At 35.2% G+C, this 25,466-nt stretch overlaps 1 protein-coding gene and 1 pseudogene across 1 annotated transcript; both read right to left on the minus strand.

Moving 5' to 3' along the window:
• Positions 1–15,533: 15,533 nt before the first annotated feature.
• Positions 15,534–15,872, minus strand: LOC132613141 (ubiquitin-conjugating enzyme E2 variant 1D-like; annotated as a pseudogene).
• Positions 15,873–16,400: 528 nt separating this feature from the next.
• On the minus strand, positions 16,401–24,186 carry LOC132615187 (probable peroxygenase 5). The gene is made up of 7 exons (XM_060329755.1): positions 24,168–24,186; positions 22,393–22,431; positions 22,209–22,307; positions 21,996–22,081; positions 18,639–18,733; positions 18,017–18,142; positions 16,401–16,702 (listed from the first exon to the last, which is right to left on the minus strand). Exons 2-7 carry the CDS (start codon positions 22,424–22,426, stop codon positions 16,567–16,569), a joined length of 576 nt encoding a protein of 191 aa, XP_060185738.1. The 5' UTR covers positions 22,427–22,431; positions 24,168–24,186; the 3' UTR covers positions 16,401–16,566.
• Between the last annotated feature and the right edge of the window lie 1,280 nt (positions 24,187–25,466).

Below are 25,466 nucleotides of genomic sequence, written 5' to 3' on the forward strand. Positions count from 1 at the left end.
AGTACGCGGTGGCTATCCATCCTCCCGAATAGCTAGGCATAAATCACACCCTGGGTAGCGAACCCAGCGGTGACTATCCTTCCTCCCAAATAGCTAGGCATGAATCACACTCCGGGTAGCGAACTCGGTAGTGGCCACTCTTCCTTCCGAATGGCTAGGAAATTACCACACTAGGATCCATAGTGGCTACCCTTCCTCCCGAGTAGCTAGGCCAAACACAACAACAAAGTTCATAGCATAGAAGCTGATTCACAATTTGTCTCAAGGTATGTCACATCATCAATTAACATTAAAGTTCATTATGCCATTACGAAAATCCATGACTTCATAGATAATCTTGAAAACGTTTCCACTTCTTTAAACAAGATTCCTTTGTCATAGTTCCTTTGTAAAATCATCAATACCAATAATTAACCATCATCACTAAGCATTTCTCATAGAGGAAAACATTCATAATACCTTATACATATATAGGGTTTGTTACAATCTAGGTTCCATGTGGGCTCATCCCCTCACGCACGTTAACCATTAATCAAAGCATGTAATAGATTTCAAGAATGTCAAACCAATTCATCATATCATTCAAAACATGCTTTTATAAAGAATCAATCTTTTAAGAGAGTTTGTAAAAGAGACATACGAATTACCTTTATATTCAAAAAAGATTTTATTTTTAAAGAGACATACAAATCATCCTTATAGTCAAAAAATGATTTTCAAAAGAGACATACCTTAATATGTTAAACAAAGTTTAACAATTCACTTTCCTAATGAAGAGCACCCAAACCCTAGCTTGAATCACTTTAGGAAGAATTAGGCTACAAACCCTACGTTTTGATCACAAGAATCATGGTAAGAATCATGGGTTTGATGTTAGAATAGATTAATAATGTTAAGGGTGTTCTTACCTTTGATTTGAAGACTTGGAGAGATGATTTTCTTCCTTGAAGGATGAAAAAAAATGGGAACAAAAGAAGACCATACCCATTTTAAACCAAATTTTCTGCCAGAAACGGAGAAAATACGGCCTACAAGTACGTCCCGTACTTTGAAGTACGTCCCGTACTTGTAGCCCGTACTTAGGTTGCCAAGACCAGTGAAGAACGGAAGAAGTACGTCCAAAAGGATGTCCCGTACTTTAAAGTACGGCCCGTACTTTTTGGGCGTACTTTGGGCGAATTCTCCAGCTTTTGTGCCCTTCAGTAAAACGGACATAACTGTTTGTACATAGCTTTGGTCGGGCTGGCCGACCTACCGTTGGAAAGATAATTCAAAGATATACAGATTTCATTAAGGAAGGTTTTCCAAATTCACAACACATTTTCATGAAAATCGCCCAGAAGATAGACCTACCAAAACTTAGGCGAAGTTAAGAGCCCTTAAGAACTTCAATTGTTGGTTTGACTTTAAAACGACCATCTTCCACTCGAATTCATCAAGAATGGATTCATATAGATATAATATCATCTTAACACTAGATTGTTACACATTCGCACCTAACCCGAATTTACGGAGTTTTACATTAACGATTAGGCGTGTCAGGACTATTATTTTTCCCAAATTTTGAAGAATGTTTTGTTCTCATGTTCTTTTATTTAACTCCAAGAGATGTTTTTCTAAATTTAGTTAACTTTATCAAGTACATTAACAATAAAATGCATTAATTTCCTACATCTGTTAATTTTTGAATTATTCTTGAACAGCTTCTCATACTCTACATCTGTTAAACTAAATGAAGTTTTTATCTTATTCTATTTAATTTTCTTCCAATATGATTTACAAGGAAAAGGCATGGCGTCTCCCCGTTCCCTCCCACCAACCAGAAAAATGAAATGGAAAAGATTTTTTTTTACCTTTTCTCTTTTTTTTTTCTTCCTTTTTATATCTATTGTAAGAATAAAGTCTCAATTTTTTACTTCTTAACCTATCATATCTCAATTACTATTTTTCTGTTTTTTATTATGCAGGAACAAAATGTTGGAGTCTCAATTATTATAATCTACCAATTTTTTCTTAATTTTCTTTACTTTGTGTGTATGGGATTGTAAGTTTTCCTTGCTTTCCTTTATTTTTCGCTTCAGGTGGCCCTCCATGAAGGTTCTCTAGGCTAACGAACATGTGTTTTGTTCATGTTCCCTTTTTGTTTTTGTTTTTGCTTGTATTTATTTCTCTTTCTTGTAGTATTATAAATTAACTTTTTTTTAATGAAAACAAATGTATTGCGGTATAATATCTTCGTATTATTTGATATTATTTGGTAGCATATTTGTAGGGAAATAATTACCATATATTAGTTAGTTTCCTTGTTTCACTAGGATCTTAGTTTCCTTGTTTCACTAGGGTTCAAGATTGTATCCTATATATATTCTCTCTCGGTGAATGAATGGAACAAGTCAAGATTGTATAGTTTCTACATGGTATCAGGCCACACGTTTTTTTTCTTCTCTTCATCGTAAATTTCCATGGCCGGTGACGACGTACCTCCTCCACCACCACCCAAAATTGAGTCTAATTCTCTATATTTTCTCGGTCCTCAAGACCGACCCGGGGACTATATCACGCCTACTCGTTTCAAGGGCGACAATTTTGATGAATGGGCAGCCGACATACAAACGGCGTTGGAGGCACGACGTAAATTTGAGTTCTTGGACGGCACTATCACTGAACCGCAGCCTCCTTGTACAAAGTCCGATTGGACTGCAATTAACGCAATGTTAATCTCTTGGATCACAAATACCATTGATGCTGATGTCAAATCTTCCTTGTCAAAATTTATAGAGGTCAAACCCTTTTGGGATCACCTTAAAAGGAGGTTCGCGCAGACTAATGGACCACGAGTTCAACAACTTCGGTCTTCCCTGGCTAAATGTGAACAGACCAAAACCATGTCAGTGTCCGTATATTACGGAAAATTACATGCTCTATGGAAAGAATTGGATCATCATGAGCCCCTGATTTCTTGTACTTGTTGCTCCGGTTGTACGGCAGGTCGTTTACATGAGGTTCGTCGTGAGCAATCTAAACTTCATGATTTTCTGATGGGTTTGTATTCCGAGTATTACTCTTCGTTGCGGACTAATATATTGTCTCAAGATCCGTTACCAAGTCTTGATAGGGCTTATCAGCTTGTGATTCAAGAGGAGCGTGTTCGTACGGCCAAATAAGAATCCGAGACACAGCCCACCGAGGCTCTTGGATTTGCGGTTCGTGCTACTGCAGGACGGGGTCGTGGTTCTGCAGATCGTCCTGTGTGCTCACTTTGCAAGAAGGTAGGATATGTGACTGAAAAGTGTTGGTCGCTTTTAGTGTGCTCTCATTGCAAGAAGCGTGGTCATGATGTTAGTAAGTGTTATGACATCGTGGATTATCCCGAAGGTTGGACTGAAAAAAAATGGAAGGCTGTCTTCCGCTGGTCAAGGTCGTGGCTTGCTGCGTGCAACTGCCACGCCTTCACCCGAGGCAAATTGTGTAACAACCGCATCAAATAACGCTGCCGTCGGTTAGCACTTTACTTCCGATCAATGGAAGGCTATTACGGGATTTTTTGGTAATGCTACAATTCCCGAAAATCGCTTGAATGGTAAGTTTGATGTTTTTTCTTGGATTATTGACACTGGTGCTACTCATCATGTTACCGGTGAGAAATCTTGGTTGTTTGATGTCCATACTGTTGATTGTCCTGTTGGTTTGCCTAATGGTGAAAAGGTGCTTGCTTCTTTGGAAGGTTCTGTTCGACTGTCAGATAAAATCACCTTACATCATGTCCTTTATGTGCCTTATTTACGTTGCAACTTACTCTCTGTCCCCCAACTTATTGATAATTTACATACTATTGTCTCTTTTAATTCTTATATGTGTGCTATTCAGGACCCACTGAAGGAGCTAATTGGAACGGGAGTTAGGAGGGACGGACTATACTATTTTAGCAAACCGGACGTGGTGCAACATGTGTCTACTGTCGTGGCAACGTCCGCATTGAAATTGTGGCATCGACGATTGGGGCATCCTTCCGAGAGAGTAGTTAAGTTGCTTCCTCATGTCAGTAGTGATAAGAGTAGTTTAGCAAAGGATTGTGAAGTATGTTTACGTGCTAAGCATCCTAGAGACAAATTTCCTTTAAGTGATAATAATGCATCTAGAATATTTGAGAAAATACATTGTGATTTGTGGGGCCCATATCGCCATGTTTCGTCGTGTGGAGCTCGCTATTTTTTAACAATTGTTGATGATTTTTCCTGAGCTGTTTGGATTTACTTGTTGGTTGATAAAACAGAAGTGTTTCCGATGTTTATGGATTTTGTTGCTATGGTTGATCGACAATTTAATCAAACAATTAAAGTTGTACAAAGTGATAATGGTACCGAATTTAATTGTTTGATCGATTATTTTTCCGCCACTAGTATTTTGTTTCAAACCTCTTGTGTGGGTACTCCGCAACAGAATGGGAGGGTAGAGAGGAAGTATAAACATGTGTTGAATGTTGCTAGGGCTCTAAGATTTCAGGCCAATTTGCCTATTTTTTTCTAGGGTGAATGTGTTCTTGCTGTATCTCATCTCATAAATCGTACCCCCACACCCAAATTGGAAAATAAAACACCTTTTGAAATTTTATTCCGTAAACCTCCTTCTTTTGATGCTATTCGTACTTTTGGGTGTTTGTGCTTTGCTCATAATCAAAAAACTCAGGGTGACAAATTTGCTAGTCGGAGCAGAAAGTGTTTGTTTGTGGGATATCCATTTGGTAAGAAGGGGTGGCGGTTGTTTGATCTTGATACGAAGGAATTTTTTGTCTCTCATGATGTAAAGTTTGTGGAGGATGTGTTTCCTTTTGCTTGTCCGGAAGATGTTAATATTTCGTCTAGTTTTTTTTATGAGGGTGCTGAAATTGATCGTGATTTTATGGTGTGCGGGGATGAATAAGGGGGCGAAGTTGATAGTTCGGAGGCTGCCGAGCAGCAGCTGCAAACCACTGCCCAACCAGCACCTGCTGGCAGCCAGGCCGAGCTGCAGCCAGCGGCCACTGTCCAGCCCGCTGGGAACCAAGCGCCAGCTGGCAGCGAGGCTGAGCGGCTGCCAACAGCCACTGTACAGCCCGCTGGGAACCCAGTGCCCGCTGGCAGGGAGGGGGGGCAGCAACACTATACCCCAGTCACGAATGTGGAAGGTGGCTTGGGGCGTGGTTTTCGGGAGAAATTTCCCTCTGTTGTGCTTCGTGATTATGTGACACACTCAGTTTTTGCTAATAGTCCGTCTCCTACAACTCTTGTTAACAATCAATCCTCAAGTACTCCCTATCCTTTGGCACACTATATTAATTGTGACAATTTTTCTGTAAATTATCGTAAGTTTCTCGCAGCTATTATTTCGGGTAAGGATCCTAAGACCTTCAAAGAAGCCATGAAACACGAAGGTTGGATACATTCAATGAAAGAAGAGATACGTGCATTGGAAGACAATGGTACATGGACTTTGGAACATCTTCCTCCGGATAAGAAAGCACTTGGTAATCAATGGGTGTACAAGACCAAGTTTTTGTCAAATGGAGATGTGGAACGGCTCAAATCGCGCTTGGTTATGTTGGGAAATCATCAACAAGCGGGGATTGACTATAATGAAACTTTTGCTCCGGTCGCCAAGATGACTACTGTTCGAGCCTTCCTAGCCATTGCAGCATCCAAAAATTGGGAACTTCACCAAATGGATGTTCATAATGCCTTTTTACATGGTGACTTTGATGAGGAGGTGTATATGAAGCTCCCTCCCGGGTTTGAAAGTCCAAATCCTACGTTGGTGTGTCATTTGCGCAAATCGCTGTATGGGTTGAAACAGGCCCCTAGATGTTGGTTTGCAAAATTGGTGATTGCTTTGAAAGGGTACGGTTTCCCTCAATCTTATTCTGATTATTCTCTTTTTACATTCACTAGAGGGAATATTCAGATTAATATCTTGGTTTATGTTGATGATCTTATTATTTCTGGGAATGATTCCGCTGCACTTGCAACTTTCAAAGCCTATTTGAGTGATTGTTTCAAAATGAAAGACCTTGGGTCTCTCAAATATTTTTTGGGTATTGAAGTAGCTCGTAGTTCATCAGGGTTGTTTTTGTGTCAACGCAAGTATACTCTTGATATTATCTCTGAAGCAGGATTGTTAGGTGCAAAGCCAAGTGGGTTCCCTATTGAGCAAAATCATAAACTTGGCCTTGCAAATGGAGATTTGTTGTCGGATCCGGAGGTCTACCGTAGATTAGCCGGGCGTTTGATTTATTTGGGGGTCACTCGACCGGACTTGGAATATTCTGTTCATATTTTGTCTCAATTCATGCAAGAACCCCGGATTGAACATTGGGAAGCGGCCTTACGAGTGGTCGGCAGTGAGTTGACTTTGCAGGGATGGTGTGATTCTGATTGGGCGGCTTCCCCGCTTACTCGTCGTTCGTTGACAGGTTGGTTAGTATTTCTAGGTCAATCTCCCATCTCTTGGAAGACAAAGAAGCAGCACACAGTTTCTAGATCTTCTGCAGAGGCTGAATATAGGTCCATGGCTGCGGTCACTTGTGAGTTGAAGTGGCTAAGAGGTCTGTTGTTGAGTTTAGGTATACCACATCCCAAGGCGATCAAATTGTTTTGTGATAATTAGTCCGCTTTGCACATTGCAAACAATCTGATTTTACATGAACGAATAAAGCACATTGAGGTAGATTGTCACTTTGTTCGTGATGCAATTAATGAAGGTTTGATTTCTCCGTCACACGTTTCAACATCTTTACAATTGGCAGACATTTTTACCAAAGCTCTCGGCAAAACTCAGTTTGACTTCTTGCTTTCCAAGTTGGGCATTTTTTATTCCCATGCTCCAACTTGACGGGGGGGGGGGGGGGGGGGGGTATTGCGGTATAATATCTTCGTATTATTTGATATTATTTGGTAGCATATTTATAGAGAGATAATTACCATATATTAGTTAGTTTCCTTGTTTCACTAATTACCATATATTAGTTAGTTTCGTTGTTTCAGTAGGATCTTAGTTTCCTTGTTTCACTAGGGTTCAAGATTGTATCCTATATATATTCTCTCTTGGTGAATGAATGGAACAAGTCAAGATTGTATAGTTTCTACAAAATGTCTTGTAGCTAATATGCAAGGAATATTAATGCTATATCTTTGTTTTTCTTATCAATTATAAAATTATGTGATTTTCTTTTTTACGATAAATTTACGAAGATTATGGTTATATAGTAAATATAATGTAAGGACTAATTTATATTATTTAAGGACCTTACATAGCAGAAAAAAATTGGAATTGATGAATAAAATGTTTATACAACTTTTTGAGGATTAAAACTTAAAATCTAATCTTTCTGGTTTAAGAATTATATAAATAATATTTTAAAACTATTTTCAATTTTCAAATACTATAAAAGATTAATTTTTGAATTTAATGATTATTTTTATGACCGCGCGAATAAGTTCACTAGTATACAAATAAAGGAGCAAAAATAGGTATAGCGCATCTGCACATGTTTTACATGCACTATATTAAGTTTAAGCTAGTCCAGACTAATGTTAACTTATATAGCGCATGTACTACATAAGTTATAGATCCGCTTCTTAAAAGACCTAGCCCTGCGATAGAACCCCTTCTATGGTCCCGCTTTTTTATTTAATGGCCCACCCAAGATTCCCACCACCCCTTTTTAATCAAATTTACCAAAATGAATCAAGTAAAATACACATAATTTAAAATTAAAATGGGAGAATATAGCACATGATTTACATACGTTATGTGGGGTTGCATTTAGCTGACGCCAATTAGCCTGGGCTTTAGCTCAAACTTATATAGCACATATATGCCATCTATAGCTACTTTAGTTCCTTTTTATTTTTATTTTTATTTGGGGAAAATAACATTGTATGACAATTATGGCAAAGTAATTATCCAGTTTAGCCCATCATTATTTTATTACCTGCTATAGCCATTTTTTCACTCTTCTGTTTTTTCCTTCCCACTACCCTAGCTCATACCAATGGACAATGGGAAAGAGGAATACACTGGAGTGTTAAATTCTTCTGCTTCTCTCCAAACGCTTCACCAGAATTTTGCTCGTTGATCCATGATAGAAACACCCATGAGAAACCCATACCAAAAGAATGCCAGGGAATCGTCAAAATTATGTTTTTTTAAAAGTCGAACTTGTCTGCAAGTTTTTGCTGGTATTCTCTTAGTTGTCTGGAACACTACAAAATATAAGTGTTTGAATTAGTGAAGTCTAGAAACAAGAAACAACCTTGTTGAGACTAAACAAAAACAACTCCATAGAAGGGGGAAATTGAAATTGGAGAGATAAGACCTCGATCAGACTCATTGTTTTAGCGCTCCGTTTCAGTAGATCGGAATTTGGGTCAACAATGTTTTTTGGGCTGCGCCGGCTAACCAGATCTAGTCTTTCGATATACACACCTCTTGTATAAGTTTGTATAATATTGTATACTAGTCTTCTACATTATTTTGCACCTTTACACAAGGTTGATACGTTGTCTACTCCAGGCATATAAAGTTGTGTATTGTTGTATAATGTTGTATACAGTGAAAAAGGGGCTATGCGGGTGTAATTTAAAAATATGGCTACGCGAATGTAATTTTGTATGTTGGGATTGTACATTACTAAAATTTCCCCTTTTATTTTTACACGTACGTTATTTCGATTTTTTGAAAAGATTTTGGCATCACTTTAATTTCGGACTTCCTATAGTGAAAACAGAGTTTTGGGCTAAAATTATCCCTTATCTATGGGAGTAGGTTCATTTTCATCCCTCAAATATAGCTCTGAGCATATTTAATCCCTTAACTTTGTTAAAGTGGAGCACTTTTGATGTTTCTAACGGAACCCGTTTAAAAAGTAACGTTAGGGACCATGTTTCTAATGGTGTAAATTTCAACTGACGGTGCTATCTCTTTTCTTGATTGAAGCACATTTTATTGGTTCATGCATATTAATTTCTTAGGATAAGATGTGATATATATATATATATATATATATATATATATATATATATATATATATATATATATATTAATCAACCCCTCTGATCAAGTGGCTATTTTATTCAAATCAGTTTAAGTACATAACAGAGGAGTACTATCTCCCTGCACCTACCTTGTATGGACAGTCCCATACTAAAATCATGGTAGGATTTCCACTTTAGCTACAAAATTTGTCACCGAAAGAGTTGCAACTCTTCTTCTATACAAAGTTTGAAATCAAGGGACATCAAAAGAGTACTTTCTATCTAACTTTCTATTCATATTACAAGAATTCTTAATGAGATTATTCAGGAATGTTGGTATTTGTAATATGTCCATGTTCAACTCTTCTCTAACTTCTTTTGGTAATGATTGAAAGTCAGTTATCCGAGTAGTTGAGTTGCATTCCAATCCTCAGTATGACAAACAGACTTCCACTCTATTACCTTCGCTATAACAGTGTAGAATGCTTTATTTTTTAGCATGTTCCAACAGTCTTTTGATCTTCCAAATAGTGTCCATGATGTTCCATGGAGGATTGTAGCTATTCATAATCCATTCCACAAGCAGCTTGAAATCAATTTCTAATTCCAAACACTTGTAACCATTCTGCACACACTATTCAATCCCAATTTCCATAGTCAGAGCCTTAACAACATTGTTGGTAGCAATTCCAAAGTTTATCCCAAATGCAACAATCAAATATCCTCTATGATCTCTTATTACACCACCTCTACCACTGATATCAAGATTTCCTTTAGAGAATCCATCAGTATTCAACTTCACACAACCATTAACAGGAAATGACCACTTAACAGGGAAGGATCTAAAATAGTACTTGGCCTGCTCCATGGTTTGAATAATTGAATCCAATTCATAAAAGGATTAACATTAGGAAACTGTTTATGAACCTCCATAACACATTGTTGATAAATTCTTATTTGATTCTTTTAGTGGACTTTTTTTTGTCCTCAAACCTTGCTTTGCACCTATCAATCCAAATTTGCCACATGATTATCCCAGGAAGCACCTATAGAGCCATATTTTGTATGGGATTCTTGCCTTTAGTGAGCTGCCAGGTTACCACTAGGTGTCTCAAACTGTTAGTATTCTGAAAAATCCCAAAATATTGATTGAAATGAATCTAAATCTCTTGACTTATTTTGTTCTTATAGAACAAATGTTCCACATCTTCTTGGTCATGACTAACATAGCAAGAACAAATAGATGGTAAATGTACATTGAATTTCTTCAAATTCAAATCCACTGCCACTTTATTTTTGAAAACTTTTCATAGAAAGAAGGAAACTTTGAAAGTTGATTTTTTGTGCCACATCATCTTGTTGACTAAAGAGGGACTCTGAGAACTCTGATAATACTCCAGGCAGATTTACAACTAAATCTCCCATCTGTTGTAACTGTCCAAATAGGATTGTCACTAGGACTAGGAGAGTTAATAGTAATTCTTAGAATATGCTCTACAACATTCTTAGGGAGTTTTAGCTTAAGCTTTTGAACATTCCAAGAGCCTTCTTCCATATATTAAGAAATAGTACCCCTCACAGAAGTGTTGGCAATACCAAACTGAGCTAAATCACCCAGCCCAGACCAGTTGTGTCGCCAAAAACTAGCATTACCTATATTAACCTTCCATTAGATAAGGTGATCAATTTTCTTTTTAATTTTCATCATCCTTATCCAATTATGAGACTGAATGTAACTCCATTTGCTACCAACAAGATGAATTCTTCTAGCATACTTAGCTTTTAGAAAATCAGCCCTCAAAGAATCATTGGTCCTAAATTGCCACCACAACTTGGCAGAAAAGGACTTAGAAATGTCATGTAGTGATCTTATGTCAATATCTCCTTCCATAGTGGGCAAACATAGACTAGGCCAATTTGCCTAGTGGTATTTATGCTTGCCCTCATTATTACCCCACAAAAAGTTAGCAAAAATTTGTTCCATTTGTTTGAAAATAGTTTTTGGGGGTTGGCAAATGGCAAGAAGATGCACTGACATTGCAGAAAGAACATGCTTGCTCAAGATAATTTTTCCCCCAGTGGATAGTCTAACATAATTCCAAGAGTTTACCATTTTGAGAATTTTTGCAGCCATATCAGCAAAGTATTGAATCAACTTTCTACCTTGCAACAATGGACATCCCAGGTAAGTAATGGGAAATTCTTGTCTTTGAACTTGAAGAATATTTGCCACCATGCTGCTTCTTTTCTCTGAAATTTTGTTATCGATTATGAAGCAACTCTTGTTTATATTGATCATTTGTCAATAGAGTTTCTGCAACTATTATGAATAGAGTAGGAGATATAGGATCTCCTTGTTTTACTCCCCTTTGGGATTTAAAAAATCCGTATATCTTACCATTTATCACTACACTATACCAGTTATTTGAAAGCATGTTTCATATGATAAAAAATCATTTCTCTTCAAAACTCATTTTCCTCATAATAGCACACATAAAATATCTAGATAGTCTATCATAAGCTTTGTCATAGCAATTTTGAAAATCACATTACCCCCTTTGTTATCATGTTTAATCTCATGAATGATCTCTTGGGCTAATAATACATTTTCCTCAATTGATCTACCGTTAACAAATCCAATTTGATTAGTAGAATAATTTTGGAAATAATATTAGACAACCTATCAGACAACACAGAAATGATTTTCTAAGTTACATTACTAAGACTAATAGGCCTAAAGTCTGAAAAGGTTTCAGGTGAATCAATTTTAGGGAGAAAAATCAGACAAGTATTGGTGAAATATCTTGAAATTTTTTTGCCATTTAAAATAGTTCTAACCCGTTTTAAAATATCAACACCCACAATTTCTCAAGATTTAAAAAAAAAAAGACCACTGAACTCATCAGGCCCAACATAATTATTAGGATTTATGTCAAAAATAGTTTTTTCACCTCCTCTTCAGAGGTTTTTTTGATAAAAAATCATTATCTACAGAATTAATGCATTTAGGAACATGTTTAAGGATATCAAAAGCAATGTTGTTGACTTACTGTGAGAAAAGGTTTTGGTAAAACTGTGCAACAACATTACCAATCTCCTCTTCAGCCTCTATCTATGCTCAATTGTCACAAATTCTGTTGATATGCAGATCTTTCCTTGTGCCCTTCACCACTGAATGAATTTTCTTTTTTTGCATTTTCATCCCCTTCAAATTCCATTTTAAATTTGCCTTTTGTCTCCAAAAACTATGAACATGCTTACGGTGTACTATAATTTCGGCCTTTGCTTTATTCATAAGCATTCTTTCACTTTGATCCAAAGTTCCCATATATTTTCTCTTCAGCTTTCTTCACCTCCTTCTCTAGTTGTTGAACTCTATCAAAAAAATTCCCCACCGTAGATTTGGACCATTCTCCTAAAGCTCTACTACTATTTTTAAGCTTTTGTTGCATCTCCCAAAATATGTTACCCCTAGTGTGAGAGAACCAATGATTTTTGACCTCATCTTGGTAACCTTCAATCTATGTCCAAAATTTTGAGAATCAGAAGTATTTCACAAAAGATTGTTAGTTATTCTTGCAAGTGATTAAAAGAGGAAGTAATCTGAACTTACTCTTGGTTAGTGAATGACATTAGAGTTGTCAAAAAATTCAAACCATTTCTCATTACTAACCATTCTATCCAATCTTTTCCATATCACTTCCTCTTCCTTTCTTTCATTTGACCAAGTGAATGGACTTTCAAAGAAACCATTATCCTTCAAGCCACAGTCTTGCAAGCATTCCATGAATGGGATACTTTTGCTCAAACTATGCGGGTTACCTCCCAATTTCTCATCAACAAATAAAATACAATTAAAGTCACCACATACTGCCTAACGATCATTAATAGTGAATGCAAACACTCTCATATATCTCCATATCCCTGCCACTTGATTTTGATTTTGCATACGCCACTGATATAAAAACCTGTGAGAGGAATTCAATACAATTCTGCAAGTCACCATTTGATCTTCTGAACAGTAGATAGAACAATGAATATCATTTCCCCAGAAAATCCAGATCTTATTACTAATATTAGCAAAAGCCCCTTGCATTCCCAGAGTATATTTGTAAGATTCAATTTTAGAATCATTTATAAAAGGTTCTTGTAAAGCAACAAATGAAATCTTGTGCTCTTTAATCAAATAGTTTAATCTCTCAATAGCAACCTGAGATTTCCTCCCTCTATTACTATTCCAATTAAGGCACTTAATCATTAAGAGGATGTTTGAGAGATTATTTTGAATTCTTCTTTTGGTTCCTTATAATAGGAATCACTCTGCTTTGCTCTTCAACTTTGTTTCCTTTCATTTTCTTGGGAGGGTAAGATGAAATTAACTTGACCTTTTGTCAATTTGTAGAGGAACCATGTATTACACCTCGTCGTTTTGTACGTTGAGATTCGTTGGATGTTAGGTGCCCTAGTCATGGACACCAGAGTTATCTTCAAGGTTATATGAGATTATACATGCCTATCTTATGGTTATGAGGGTTTAAGTTCATGTTTAGTAAGTTATGGAAAGATTGGAGAACAAGCGCATCAAATAAATTAAGTTTGTCGAAACTTTGGAGAAACCTGGCAGAATTTTGGACAAGATTTTTTGTCCAACTTGAGAGAGGCATATCTCCTAGAATATGAGGAGTTATGTAATGCATAACCTACGTAAATTCAAGTTCAGTGAGTCTTCTTTCCAATGCAACTGACAGAACGCAAATCTGAGAAACAAGGACATTTTCACGGACCGTGAAAATGAAAATTTTCCATCGTGAAAAGGTGACAATGAGGAGGAACCACTGGACTGATTTCACGGCCAGTGAAATTTTTTCACGGTCCGTGAAAGTGACCATGGAATTGAAGCTGTGGAAAATTTCTCTTTTGTTATAAATTAATGGGGCATGACTTGGGGCTTATTTCACCAAAAATCAGATTCTTCTAGACCCTCTAAGCTCTCTCAACCATCCTAAATCTTCCATAAACATCTTAAGCTAATTCAAGTGAAGATCAAGCTTTAAAACCCTAAGCTAGTTCATGGAAGATGATTGTTCTTGCTTTTAGTTGAAGTTGTGGTGGATTTAGTTTTGAAGCAAGATTGTGTGGGTTGAATTCAAATATAAGGTATGGTCTTCACTCTATTACTTATATTGAGTTGATTTGGAGGTCAGTAAGTCAGAAAGGTGAAGAGAATCATGGTAGAAAAGGCCATAAAGTATTGTGTTGTAGATGTTGGCTATGAATGGAATTTGAAAGGAAATTTGGGGTTGATTTGAGTCTAATTTGAATATAATCTCTTGGCTATGGTATTGTTGATGTTGTTATTGATATTTGGGAGTTGTTTTGGAATTTGGTGGAAGTGGGTGATATAGGGGAAATGCTGCCCAAATTTCGCTAGCTCACTTAATAGTTTAGTTTGACATTATGAATGTTCCAACGACTTAACCCTGGTATGAATCATCTTGAATGTAGACTTGTAAGCTCGAGAGGATAGACGTTGAGTGGTTAAGTAAGCGACGAGGTATGTAATGGTTATCCTTTCTTTTCTTGATATGATCAGTAAATAATAAGCGTCTATCAAATCTTAAAGAAAGAGAACTATTGTTTAGAGCTGTCATAGAGGTGTAACGTTTCTAGATGTAGTATTGTATCTTCCGAGGGATTCCTATCCGCTCCTTAGTTCTTTGTTGATAGAAGAGTTAGAGAAAGACATGTTGACATCATATATTTCAGTCTACCCATGATATACAGCATGCTATATACATATATTTTTCTTTAGCCTGGCTACTTGGTTAGTGAGACAAATATGCCAGGCCTACGGGTCAGTGAAACAGATTACCTGGCCTTTTGGTCAGTGTGATATATATATATATAACTGAGATGTTTAGGGCATTCTTTGGCCTCCAGATTACTATGTTTTCAGTTTCAGTTATATCTTGCCTCACATACTCGGTACATTATTCGTGCTGACGTTCTTTTGTTTGTGGACGTTGCGTTCATGCCCGCAGGTAGACAGGAAGACGGTTCAGAATCCTAAGCTTCCTTCTCAGCGGTTGTACAGGAGTACTCCACTTGTTCAGGAGTTGCAGTCTAGTTGGTATGGTTCTTTTGTGTACAGATGCGTATGGCGGGGCCCTGTCCCGTCCTTATTATGTCATGCACTCCAGTAGAGGCTCGTAAATAGATATGCACAGTCAGATGTTCCATGACCTTCTCGGTCTATGTTTAGTTGTATCATCATTTTGATAGCCTTTCGGCTTGTATACTCGGGATCAGTTTGATGACGTATGTATATTATCATTTGGGCTTGTGTCCCATACAGCTTATGGTATCTATGAGTTAGCATTATGGCCTATTCAGGTATGGATATGAGATGCATGTATGTGTTGTGGTGCTCGCTAGGTTAGCTCCGGGTGCCCGTCATGGCCCTCCGGTTGGGTCACGACACCATATCCTTTTATAACAATAGTTGATTGAACAGATGTGGTTATGCTAGAAATAGGTGCCTTCCTGGGGTTGAACTAGCTTGCAATTTTGAGGAGCAGCCATCTTATTTTTTAGCTGAACCAGTATGTCTTCCATGGTGTACTCTCGCTGTCAATTTGCAAGTAAAGCAAATTTTTTTGGTTCCACCACTCCTGTCTCATGGTTGATATATGTCATGTTATTTCGAGAATGGAATCAGACATTTGGTAGCTTCTCTGGGTAATCTTTGTCGCAGAATAACTTCAACTGATATATGCGACCTTCATGAACAGAATTATGCGGACCAGGACCAATAATGATGCCATTCCAGGAACTCATATGCATATCATCTCCATCGTCACCCATCTCATAGCTTACTTTTTTAGTTTAATGAAAACTGAGATGGTGTTTCTTGCCACAATTGGGTACTTCACTATCAGGATCTAATAATCCTTGGAGAAGAAAAATTCAGCTTCTTCACTTGAGTTCTCTTCTTGTTCCCGTCGATCAAAGCTTTTCACAGAGAGGCTGGGGCTTTTCTGGTGAAGTGTTTCTTCGCGTATGAAGTTGGGGGAAAAGGGGAATGAGTTTAGTGTTTTTTCCCACGCGATTAGCCTCTTCCAAGTCACGTGAGTGTCACATGAGTTTAGCCCCGTTACTTTTTAAACAGGTTCCGTTGGAGATATCAAAAGTGCTCCACTTTAATAAAGTTAAGGAATTAAATATGCTCGGGGTTATATTTGAGGGAGCAAAATAATTATCCCAAAACTCGTGAGAACAAGAGAGACAAAGGTGGGGTTCTCTGGGATCAACGGTAATTTTTTTTAATCACTTCTAGACAACTTTTACGTAAAGCCCTCAATTTTTTCTTTCACTAATTCAGGACAATACAAATGCGTAAAAAAAAAAAAATAGTATTAATTTTTATTGCCATCTCATAATTTTGAGATATGAGAAGAACTAAATCACAACAACAACAATATTAACAGAAGACAATACATAACTTAATTATTACAACCACATGGTACATCAAACAATGATAGTGGAACTATATGGGGCACTACTTAGAAGCATGCTCTTTTGCCTTTTGCTCGAAAAGGCTTCCATCATAGACAGCTTTTACGGTTTCTTTCGTCAATATCCCATCCTTATTGCCTAAATCATATAAAGACTTCCAATCTACAAAAGCATTTGCCCTGCACATATAAAGATTAAGTTAAAATAAAAAGGAAATACGAAAAACAATCTCACCAAAAAGGAAATAAGGATTATTGCACCTTTGATCCATTGGTAAATTATAACTTTTGTGTTTTTAATATTTTTCTAAATATGTTAAATTTTTAATTAATTAAAATGCATGTTTTAGTCCCCTTCAACAAATATGTTATATTTAGATTTTTTTAATTAAATTATGTTGCTCTTAAATATGGAGTAACAATACAATTTTAACATAGCACATGAGTAACTGAATGAATTTATACTCAATTAACAATTAGTATAATTTGCGAGGATTTATAAACAGAATGATCAAAAGTGCACATTTTAATTAATTAAAAGTTAAAAATGTACTTAATTGAATATCAAAATGACCGAAATCAAAATTTGTCCATATTTCAAGGACTAAAAAAAATAAACTTGCAAGGAAACGATAGACGGCATTACGGCAATATACACTAACGAATAATGTCTCTGTCCAAATTTATGTATATAAGGGAAAAGGGTCAAACATACCCCTCTATTTTGGAAAAAAGGTTAAAAATATTCTCTGAATTTATTTTGGATAAAAAATATCCCTCTCATCCTTAAAGTTTTCAAATATACCCTTGTTTTGATGGAAATTAACCCCCAAAATAATCCGAAATCATTTTTTAAACCCGCTCCATTATTTAAACCCGACACAACTAAATAATAACCCATAAGATCCCCTTATTCCCCCAATTCCCTCAAACTTCAAACATACGTATTAGGGGAATAAGGGGATATTATGGGTTATTATTTAGTTGGGTCGGGTTTAAATGATGGAGCGGTTTAAAAGATGATTTCGGGTTATTTTGCGGGATAATTTCCGTCAAGACAGGGGTATATTTGAAAACTTTAAGGATAAGAGGGGTATTTTTAACCCAAAATAAGTTCAGAGGATATTTTTAGCCCTTTTTTCAAAGTAGAGGGGTAATTTTTACCCTTTGCCCTATATTTAATGTCTTTGTCCAAATTTATGTGATATATTTTTCTTTTAAGTCTGTCCTATAGAAAAAGTCATACTTCCTTATTTACAAATAATTTAATTTTATATTTCTCATTTTTTTAGATTTAGTGACATAATTTATAGCCACATAAATATCTTTTTTTTTTCATAGCCACATAAATATCTATGATTTGTTTCAAACCACATATTTCAAAATTTTCTTTTATTTTTATTTTTTAAATTACATGTCTAGTCAAACACTCCCACAAAAGTTGAGACGGAGGGAGTAACAACTAACAAGAAATAGAGGGAAAAAAGTGGATACCATCCATAGTAGTCCTTTGATTCTCTGTTTGTCTTGAGCAATTCTTTCACTTCGTTGTATGTCAAGGAATCTGCATTTTGATGTGCATGCTTCTTAAAGATCTCCTCAAACTTCTCTGGCACAAACCTTCAACAATAGCAAGTAAATTCAATTTATAATTAGTCACTGTACCAAGTGGAGCAACGGTAAAGTTGTCTCCGTGTAACCTCTACGTCACACGTTCGAGTCGTGAAACCAGCCACTAATGCTTGCATTAGGATAGGGTTGTCTACGTCACCCCCTTTGGGATGCGGCCCTTCCCCCGACTCTTTATTTCGGGATGCTTTGTGCACCGGGCTGTCCTTTTTTATAAAGTATAACAATGTGCACAGTGACTTGGTTATAGTTAAACAAAATTCACTTACGTACGGATGATTACCTTTTGGGGCCACCTTAAGAAATAATAGCCGGAAAAAAAATGTGTTTTGTATATTAAGTATGAATATATACATATAACATACATAAATATACATATTATATACCCAATATGTGTATATATTTTTGCTCGCGCCCGTAATTAATATCGGGGGAAAGACCAAAAATGAAAAAAGGTCATTTATTTAAAATTTAGTCATGAATTTACCTCCCTTCAGAGTCATAGGCACCAGAATCACTGCCATGTATAGCATACTTGATATCTTTTACCACAATGGGGAAGAGTGGAGACGGCCATTTTCCCTATGTGACACAAAAAAGCATATACATATTACTAATCAATTTCCAGCTTAATTGCTTTACTGCTTGTTAAAAAGCAACACTAAGCATCAAATCACTAGTTTTCATCAAGATTCTATTCTTCATTCGTATCACATAAAATTCGAATGAATTCTGTTGTTGAGAAAATTAATGCAAATCGTATCCAAATATCACTTGCTTGTGATCATTGTTTTAAAAGGCAGTATCAGGACTCGCCCCGGGGCTCGCCTCGGGACAGGGCAGTGGCAAAACGTCCTGGGGCTAACATGCGGGGCTTAGTTCCTATGAGGCTTACGCCGTAAGCGCCCAACCGTACGCCCTAAACACGCCTAACGCCCAACACCCAGGGCTCGCCTAACAGTTCTTACACAAATTATATTTTAAATTCTTTAATTAAAATCATTCACCCTCATAATTGTTTAACAAAATAATGATACTTAATAGTTTTTCATCTATAGAAATAGAAGATTGGGTGTAACTCATATAACAAGTCGTAGTATTGGATATTTACTATTTGAGAACATCCTGAGGGTGAATATCACTTAATTTTAAAAAAAAAATACATAGCGGAATTGTACATTTTCACTTGTCATTGGTCATAAGTCTTATGTATCAGAATTATCATATAATTTTATTTTTTGTTCATGAAGAAGTTATGTTTTAATTGTAATATTGATAAATTTTATTGATTATTTGCTTCTAAGGAGATAAAATGAATAGTATGATAGTAATAGTGTTTTAAGAAACTGTGTTTTTTTTCGTGTTTGAAAGTTAAAATGTTAGAATTGTTTTGCATTTCATAATAGCTTTTATTTCATTGTATTGTTTATACTTGTAAAATTATGTTATATATAATTACAAGTTATAAGCGGTGTATAATGGATTGCTTTGATCATTTTTTTGTGAGGATCACACACACACACACACACATATATATATATTTCATTTATTTATAGTTTTTTTTTTTTTTTTTTTTATGTAATTTTACCTATTTAAAAATATTTATTGTAATTATATTATTTTAAGAAATACTAAAAATTAAATACCCATGGGGCTTACGCCCCGTGCCTCGAGGCTTACGCCTCATCGAGGCGTATGTAAAACGCCTCGCCTTACGCCCCCGCCTTTTAAAACACTGCTTGTGATCCTCTTTGTTTATTTTGAAAAAAAATTCAAGTCTAAATTACTTTGCGAAACTTCATAAAAGGAACTAGATCATACACGTTGACTATGACCTCATTCACGTTGACTATGACCTCATTAAGAAAATTGATTTTTAACAATTTTTTATATGTATTTATAATACTAATTAATTTCATTGAATACCAGAAAAGCATTTTCACTCTTCTGCTATCTGATTTTACCTCACCTCCACCAACCCACTCGTCGCCTTCAATCATAATTTCACCTTTAGGCACTTAACTTTACCCACTATGATAGCAAAGTCAATTTGATGGGTTGATTTTGTCATTATAGTGAGTAAATTTAACGATTTTCGATTACGGTGAATAAAATTCGAAAACTTTCGCGGGACAATTTTTTTTTCTAATTTACTGTTAAAGTGAATAAAATTTAGTGGCTTTAATATCATAGCGGGTAAAATTAAATTACTTAGAAAAGACATCATTTCTCCCTGAAACTTGACAACAAAACTCACTTTAGCAACTAAACTTTACTTGTAATTATTTACCCCCTAAACAACTTTCAATTGAATTAAATACCACCTTAATAGGTGACGTGGCAAGAAAGTATACCCAATTTCTTAAAAGCGCTTGGGAGGAAAAAAATAACACTAAAAATGGTCCCAACTGTACAGATGTCATCTTCTAATTGGATGATATATTAAGATTTTTTTAATATTTTATTTTCTATTTTAAATTAACTTTTTCCTTTTCTTTCTTATTCTTTTCCCTTTCCCCTGCTTCTAACTCCTTCTTCCCCATCCTCCCCTGTATCTGCTCTCTATCCTCATCTTCTTTCTTCTTCTTTTTTAAATTTTTTTCCTTTCTTTTTCTAGATAAATTGAAGAGAGCAGATACAATAAGTTAACGTTAATGCCATTGAAGAACAAAATAAGTTAACGTTAATGCCTTTGAAGAATCGAGTACTGATTTTAATGCCATTGCGATTCCTTCACCCGTTTTTAATGCCATTGCGATTCCTTCACCTTTACTTTATTACCACTAAGAAAGAATACACTGCTGGGTATGTTGTTGTTGTTCAAACCCAATTTCTGAAAATTCCCCAATTTAAATAATACCCACTTATTTAAATCACTTATTTCTCCACTTTTTGTTACAATTCGTCCTTTGAAGCTTCATATCTTCAGTTACAAAGCACATAAAGCAAAAGATTCACTTGAATTGCTGTGGTAAGCTTGAAACGATGGGGAAGAAGGAGAGGGAGAGGAGGCGTGAGTGGGGGCGGAGGGACGGGGGCAGCAGCAACAACACAAAATAAAGAAATTGCACAGTTTGTCCTTCAAATGGGATGGTCTTTAATTTTGAGGAAGAGCCTCTAAAATGGTTATGGAAGAAATGGGGTTGTTAATAATAGTAATAATGAGTGAAAAATGATGACGTTTTGGAGTGAAGCATATGATGTTGGGTATAGTTTGATGTTGTTAATTTATGGATTGTGGAGTGCAGGAGAAGTGATGGTGATGAAGCTCACAGTGCATCTTTAATGGAGGAAACTTGAATTTGCCATTAAAGTGAAGATCTGCCATGGATGGATGTGGAAAAGAAAAGAAAATTGGGAAAAAGGGAAGAAGAAGGGAGAAACTAAAGAAATAATAAAATAAATTTCGAGGAATTTAAAAAAAATTAATGACGTGGACCTATCAGATGGCGAGTGGTGAACAACACCCACCTCTCAACTGGTATGGGCCACGTAAGATTCAAAATAATTGTTGTATAAGTTGTTTAGGAGGGTAAATAATTATCAGTTAAGTTTAGTTGTTAAAGTGAATTTTCGTGTCAAGTTTAAAGAGAAATAATGTCTTTTCTCTTACTTTAATGTAAGAAAAGATAATTTTAAATACTCAGTGACACCATACCTAAAATTAACCCACTCAACCAAATATGCATGTCCGCAAATCTGATTACTAAGTCAAAAGAGAATTTTGCTTCACAAATTATACAAGAATTTATTTTTTTACTCAAATTATATCGTATGTCCTATTAAACCATATAATAGAGAAAAAGATATAGCAAAACCATAGATGTAGAGCACTTTGAATTACCGGTCGAGTCTTGTGACTGAAAGAAATATGAATGAGAACAGAACCAAACATAGAACGGAAAATACCACGCCCCATCTTTCTAAAAGCTGACAAAATTATAAATCACAAAATAATTAGGACAAGTCAAGAAAGAATGAAAGTTACAAAAAAAAAAAAAAAAAAAAAAAAAGTGAACACTACATTTAGGAAATAAAGAAAAGAAGGAAAAAAAACCTTGGTACGTTTCTGAAGGGTAAATTATTCCATCATTATTGATATCAAAGAACATGACATGCTTTTCCAGTGGAGTGAGCTCCTTATTACCCATTATTCCTGCATGGATTGGATACAGATGTATGAAATATAGGAGAAAAAGATTGAAAAACTTTGATCATAAAGGAGAAAGAAAATTGCATACCGTCAGATTGATTGCTGCTAGTTGAGGTAGCCATGGAATCTATCTCCAACGAAAATATAAGAGTCGAAGATTATACATATGTCATATGTAGCCAAGAATGTGCAATAAGTAGAAGATGAAGGGAGAACCATAAATTGAGATTACGTAAAGTATTTATCTTTCCTCCGGTATGACTTTATATATAAGCCATAAAGGGGACATACTCTTTCAGAATTTTTTCATTTTTAAAGCTCCAACCTGAAATTTCTAATTAAAGTGGAAAGATATTATTCATTTCATCACAACTCTGGGTGGCTAGGTAAAGTATTAACCAGCTTGTACTCTTTTTATGCGCTTGATTTTATATATATATATATATATATATATATATTAACAATAAGGTCAAAAAGATACTTATAGCAAGCTTACATCTTCATTTACAAGTCATTAACTTACGTGTTAGTTCTTTGTATTGGCTCTTACTTCGGTGTCTAATAATAGCCAATTTATTCTATTTTTTCTTTTTAATAATTGCGGTTACTACTTTTTAGAAAGTCAGGTATCCGAGTCAACTAAGTCAGGTATCCGAGTCAACTTCATATTTTTCTCCTAGGTGTCAATGGCAGAGATTTATACATCGCAGTAGTACTATACAAGGGAAAAGGTCAAAAATATCTCTCTACTTTGGAAAAGGCTAAAAATATTCTTTATTACAAATTTAAGTTAAAAATATTTCTCCTCTCATTAAAGTTTTTAAATATACTCCTATCTTAACGGAAATCTTCAAAATAACCAGTTAAAAATATTTCTCCTCTCATTAAAGTTTTTAAATATACTCCTATCTTAACGGAAATCTTCAAAATAACCCGATTTTATTTTTTAACCCGCTCCATTTAAACCAGACCCAACTAAATAAAACACCCATATGGGTTACCCGCTCCTGTGCCTAGTGACTCCAGATGTAGGACTCGGGAACAAATTGGTCGCATATGAGTTTTTATGTAGTTGGATCGGGTTTAAATGGAGCAAGTTTAAAAATGAAATTGGATTATTTTGGGGAATTTTGGGGATTTCTGTTAAGATAGGGATATATTTGAAAATTTTAATGACAGGAGAAGTATTTTTGACTCAAATTTATAACAGAGAATATTTTTAATCCTTTTTTCCCAAAGTAGAGGGGCATTTTTGACCATTTGCCCTACTCTATATGCCATTCTCCAAAAAGATGAATGTGCAACTGCCAAGTGCCATGAAGGATAGATCTTTTTATTTTCTGTTAACTCTTGATTTTGAAATCACTAAAAGTGTCAAGTACATCGGATGAACACCTTTTGGGTTTAAATGACTTAACTTGCACAGTAATCTCTCACTTTTTTTTCATTAGTTCCTTGTATATATTAAAAATAAATATTTATTTACTCATCCATTATAGCAAATTAAAAGATTTTTTTTAAATATTACTCTTATCATCAAATAACTACATAATATACCGCAATAATCAAAATTAGATTTCTAAAATATATGAGTAATTTGATTAAACAAATACTTAATAAATAAGGTGAATGATAAGCCGATAAAGGACAAGTAAAAAGAGACTAAAGGAGTATTTAATTATACGCACTTTACAAGCTTATGTTGGGGCACATGGATGGATAATTAGACACGCAACATGCATTTCAAATCTGAAATTTATTTTAAACAGTTGAATAAGACCTGAAACTTATTTTACTAAAACAGTACTACATTTATATTTTATATGTGTGTGCATGTATGAGAGAGAGAGAGATGCTGCACACCTGAAAGCGGAGTTATAATTGACTTTCTATACCCAATTTGATCTAAAAAAGTTTGAATGCTGTTATGATTTCGAGCCAAAATATTTGCTCTTTATAGCCAATTTCTGTTCTTGTTAGACACGCTGTTGTGCTGCACTTTCAACGCAAGCCGTGCACGCCACATGAAAAAACCGTTTTTTTTTTAGTTATAACCGTCTACTCCCCACCATCTCAATTTATGTTAATGTGTTTGACTAGATACAAAACTTAAAGAGTGAAAGAAAAATTTATGAAATTTGTAATTTAAAGCAATCATGTATATATGTTTGACCATAGTCATCTCATTAAGGATAAAATTTCAGATTAAATTTTAAATTGTTATTAAATATAGAAATGTATCATTTCCTTTTAGATTGACTAAAAAGAGAAGAACGTCGCCTAAATTAGGAAAGAAGTAGTATTATTTCATGCACAGAGATCAAACTAACCACACTTTCATGTTCTGTAGGGCTCGAAGAAATAATTTTTTTACCATGAGTAATAAATTCTCTGGTCATGAACATGAATCCTCTCATTAAGATTAAGAAGTTGTTGCTGGTGGGAGGTGCTAAGTATCTCATGAAATTAGTTGAGGTGGGCACTAGCTGGCTTGAAAACCACATCATAAAAAATAAAAATAAAATAAAATTAAGATTTCATCCATCCTATTACACCCCTTGATGGTACATGGAAATAGAGGCGGATTTGCATGCATTAAAGCTACGGTTCACCCTAATTCTGTAATTTTGATTCAAACCGTATATATATTTAAAAAAAATATGAACAAACATTAAATTTTGAACTCAATACATTAAACAGTTAATTGGGTCGAATGATATCTATATCTTGTCCCAAAAGTTTAGTTGAAGTTGTAATGAAAAGTAAGAGGCGTACCGTCCATTGACAAAATCAAGTATCCAAAAATATTAAATCATGATCTGTTCACAACTGTATAGGCAGCATAGTTTATTAATATGAGAGAGAGAGAGAGTAACAATCAGATTGCGTCCTATATTGCGCGCTGGAACCGAATGAGAGAAAGTGACATGTTTTGCCAGCACAAAGATACGTGGTTGTTATTATTGTTATGCAAGTTATAATATGACACAATTAAATCGTAGATCGCTATAGCCAAATTCTAGTAGTTTCGACATCATGTATAAAGTATGAAATGTCAAATTCAATCTGTATCTTTTTACACACTAATGGATCAATAAAGACTTTAATTTTTTTTTTTTTTTTTAAAAGAACATAACATCGTAGTTATTAAATTGTTGCAGA

Source organism: Lycium barbarum, chromosome 10 (genome assembly GCF_019175385.1).
Source record: "Lycium barbarum isolate Lr01 chromosome 10, ASM1917538v2, whole genome shotgun sequence".
In the NCBI taxonomy this organism is placed as follows: domain Eukaryota; kingdom Viridiplantae; phylum Streptophyta; class Magnoliopsida; order Solanales; family Solanaceae; genus Lycium; species Lycium barbarum.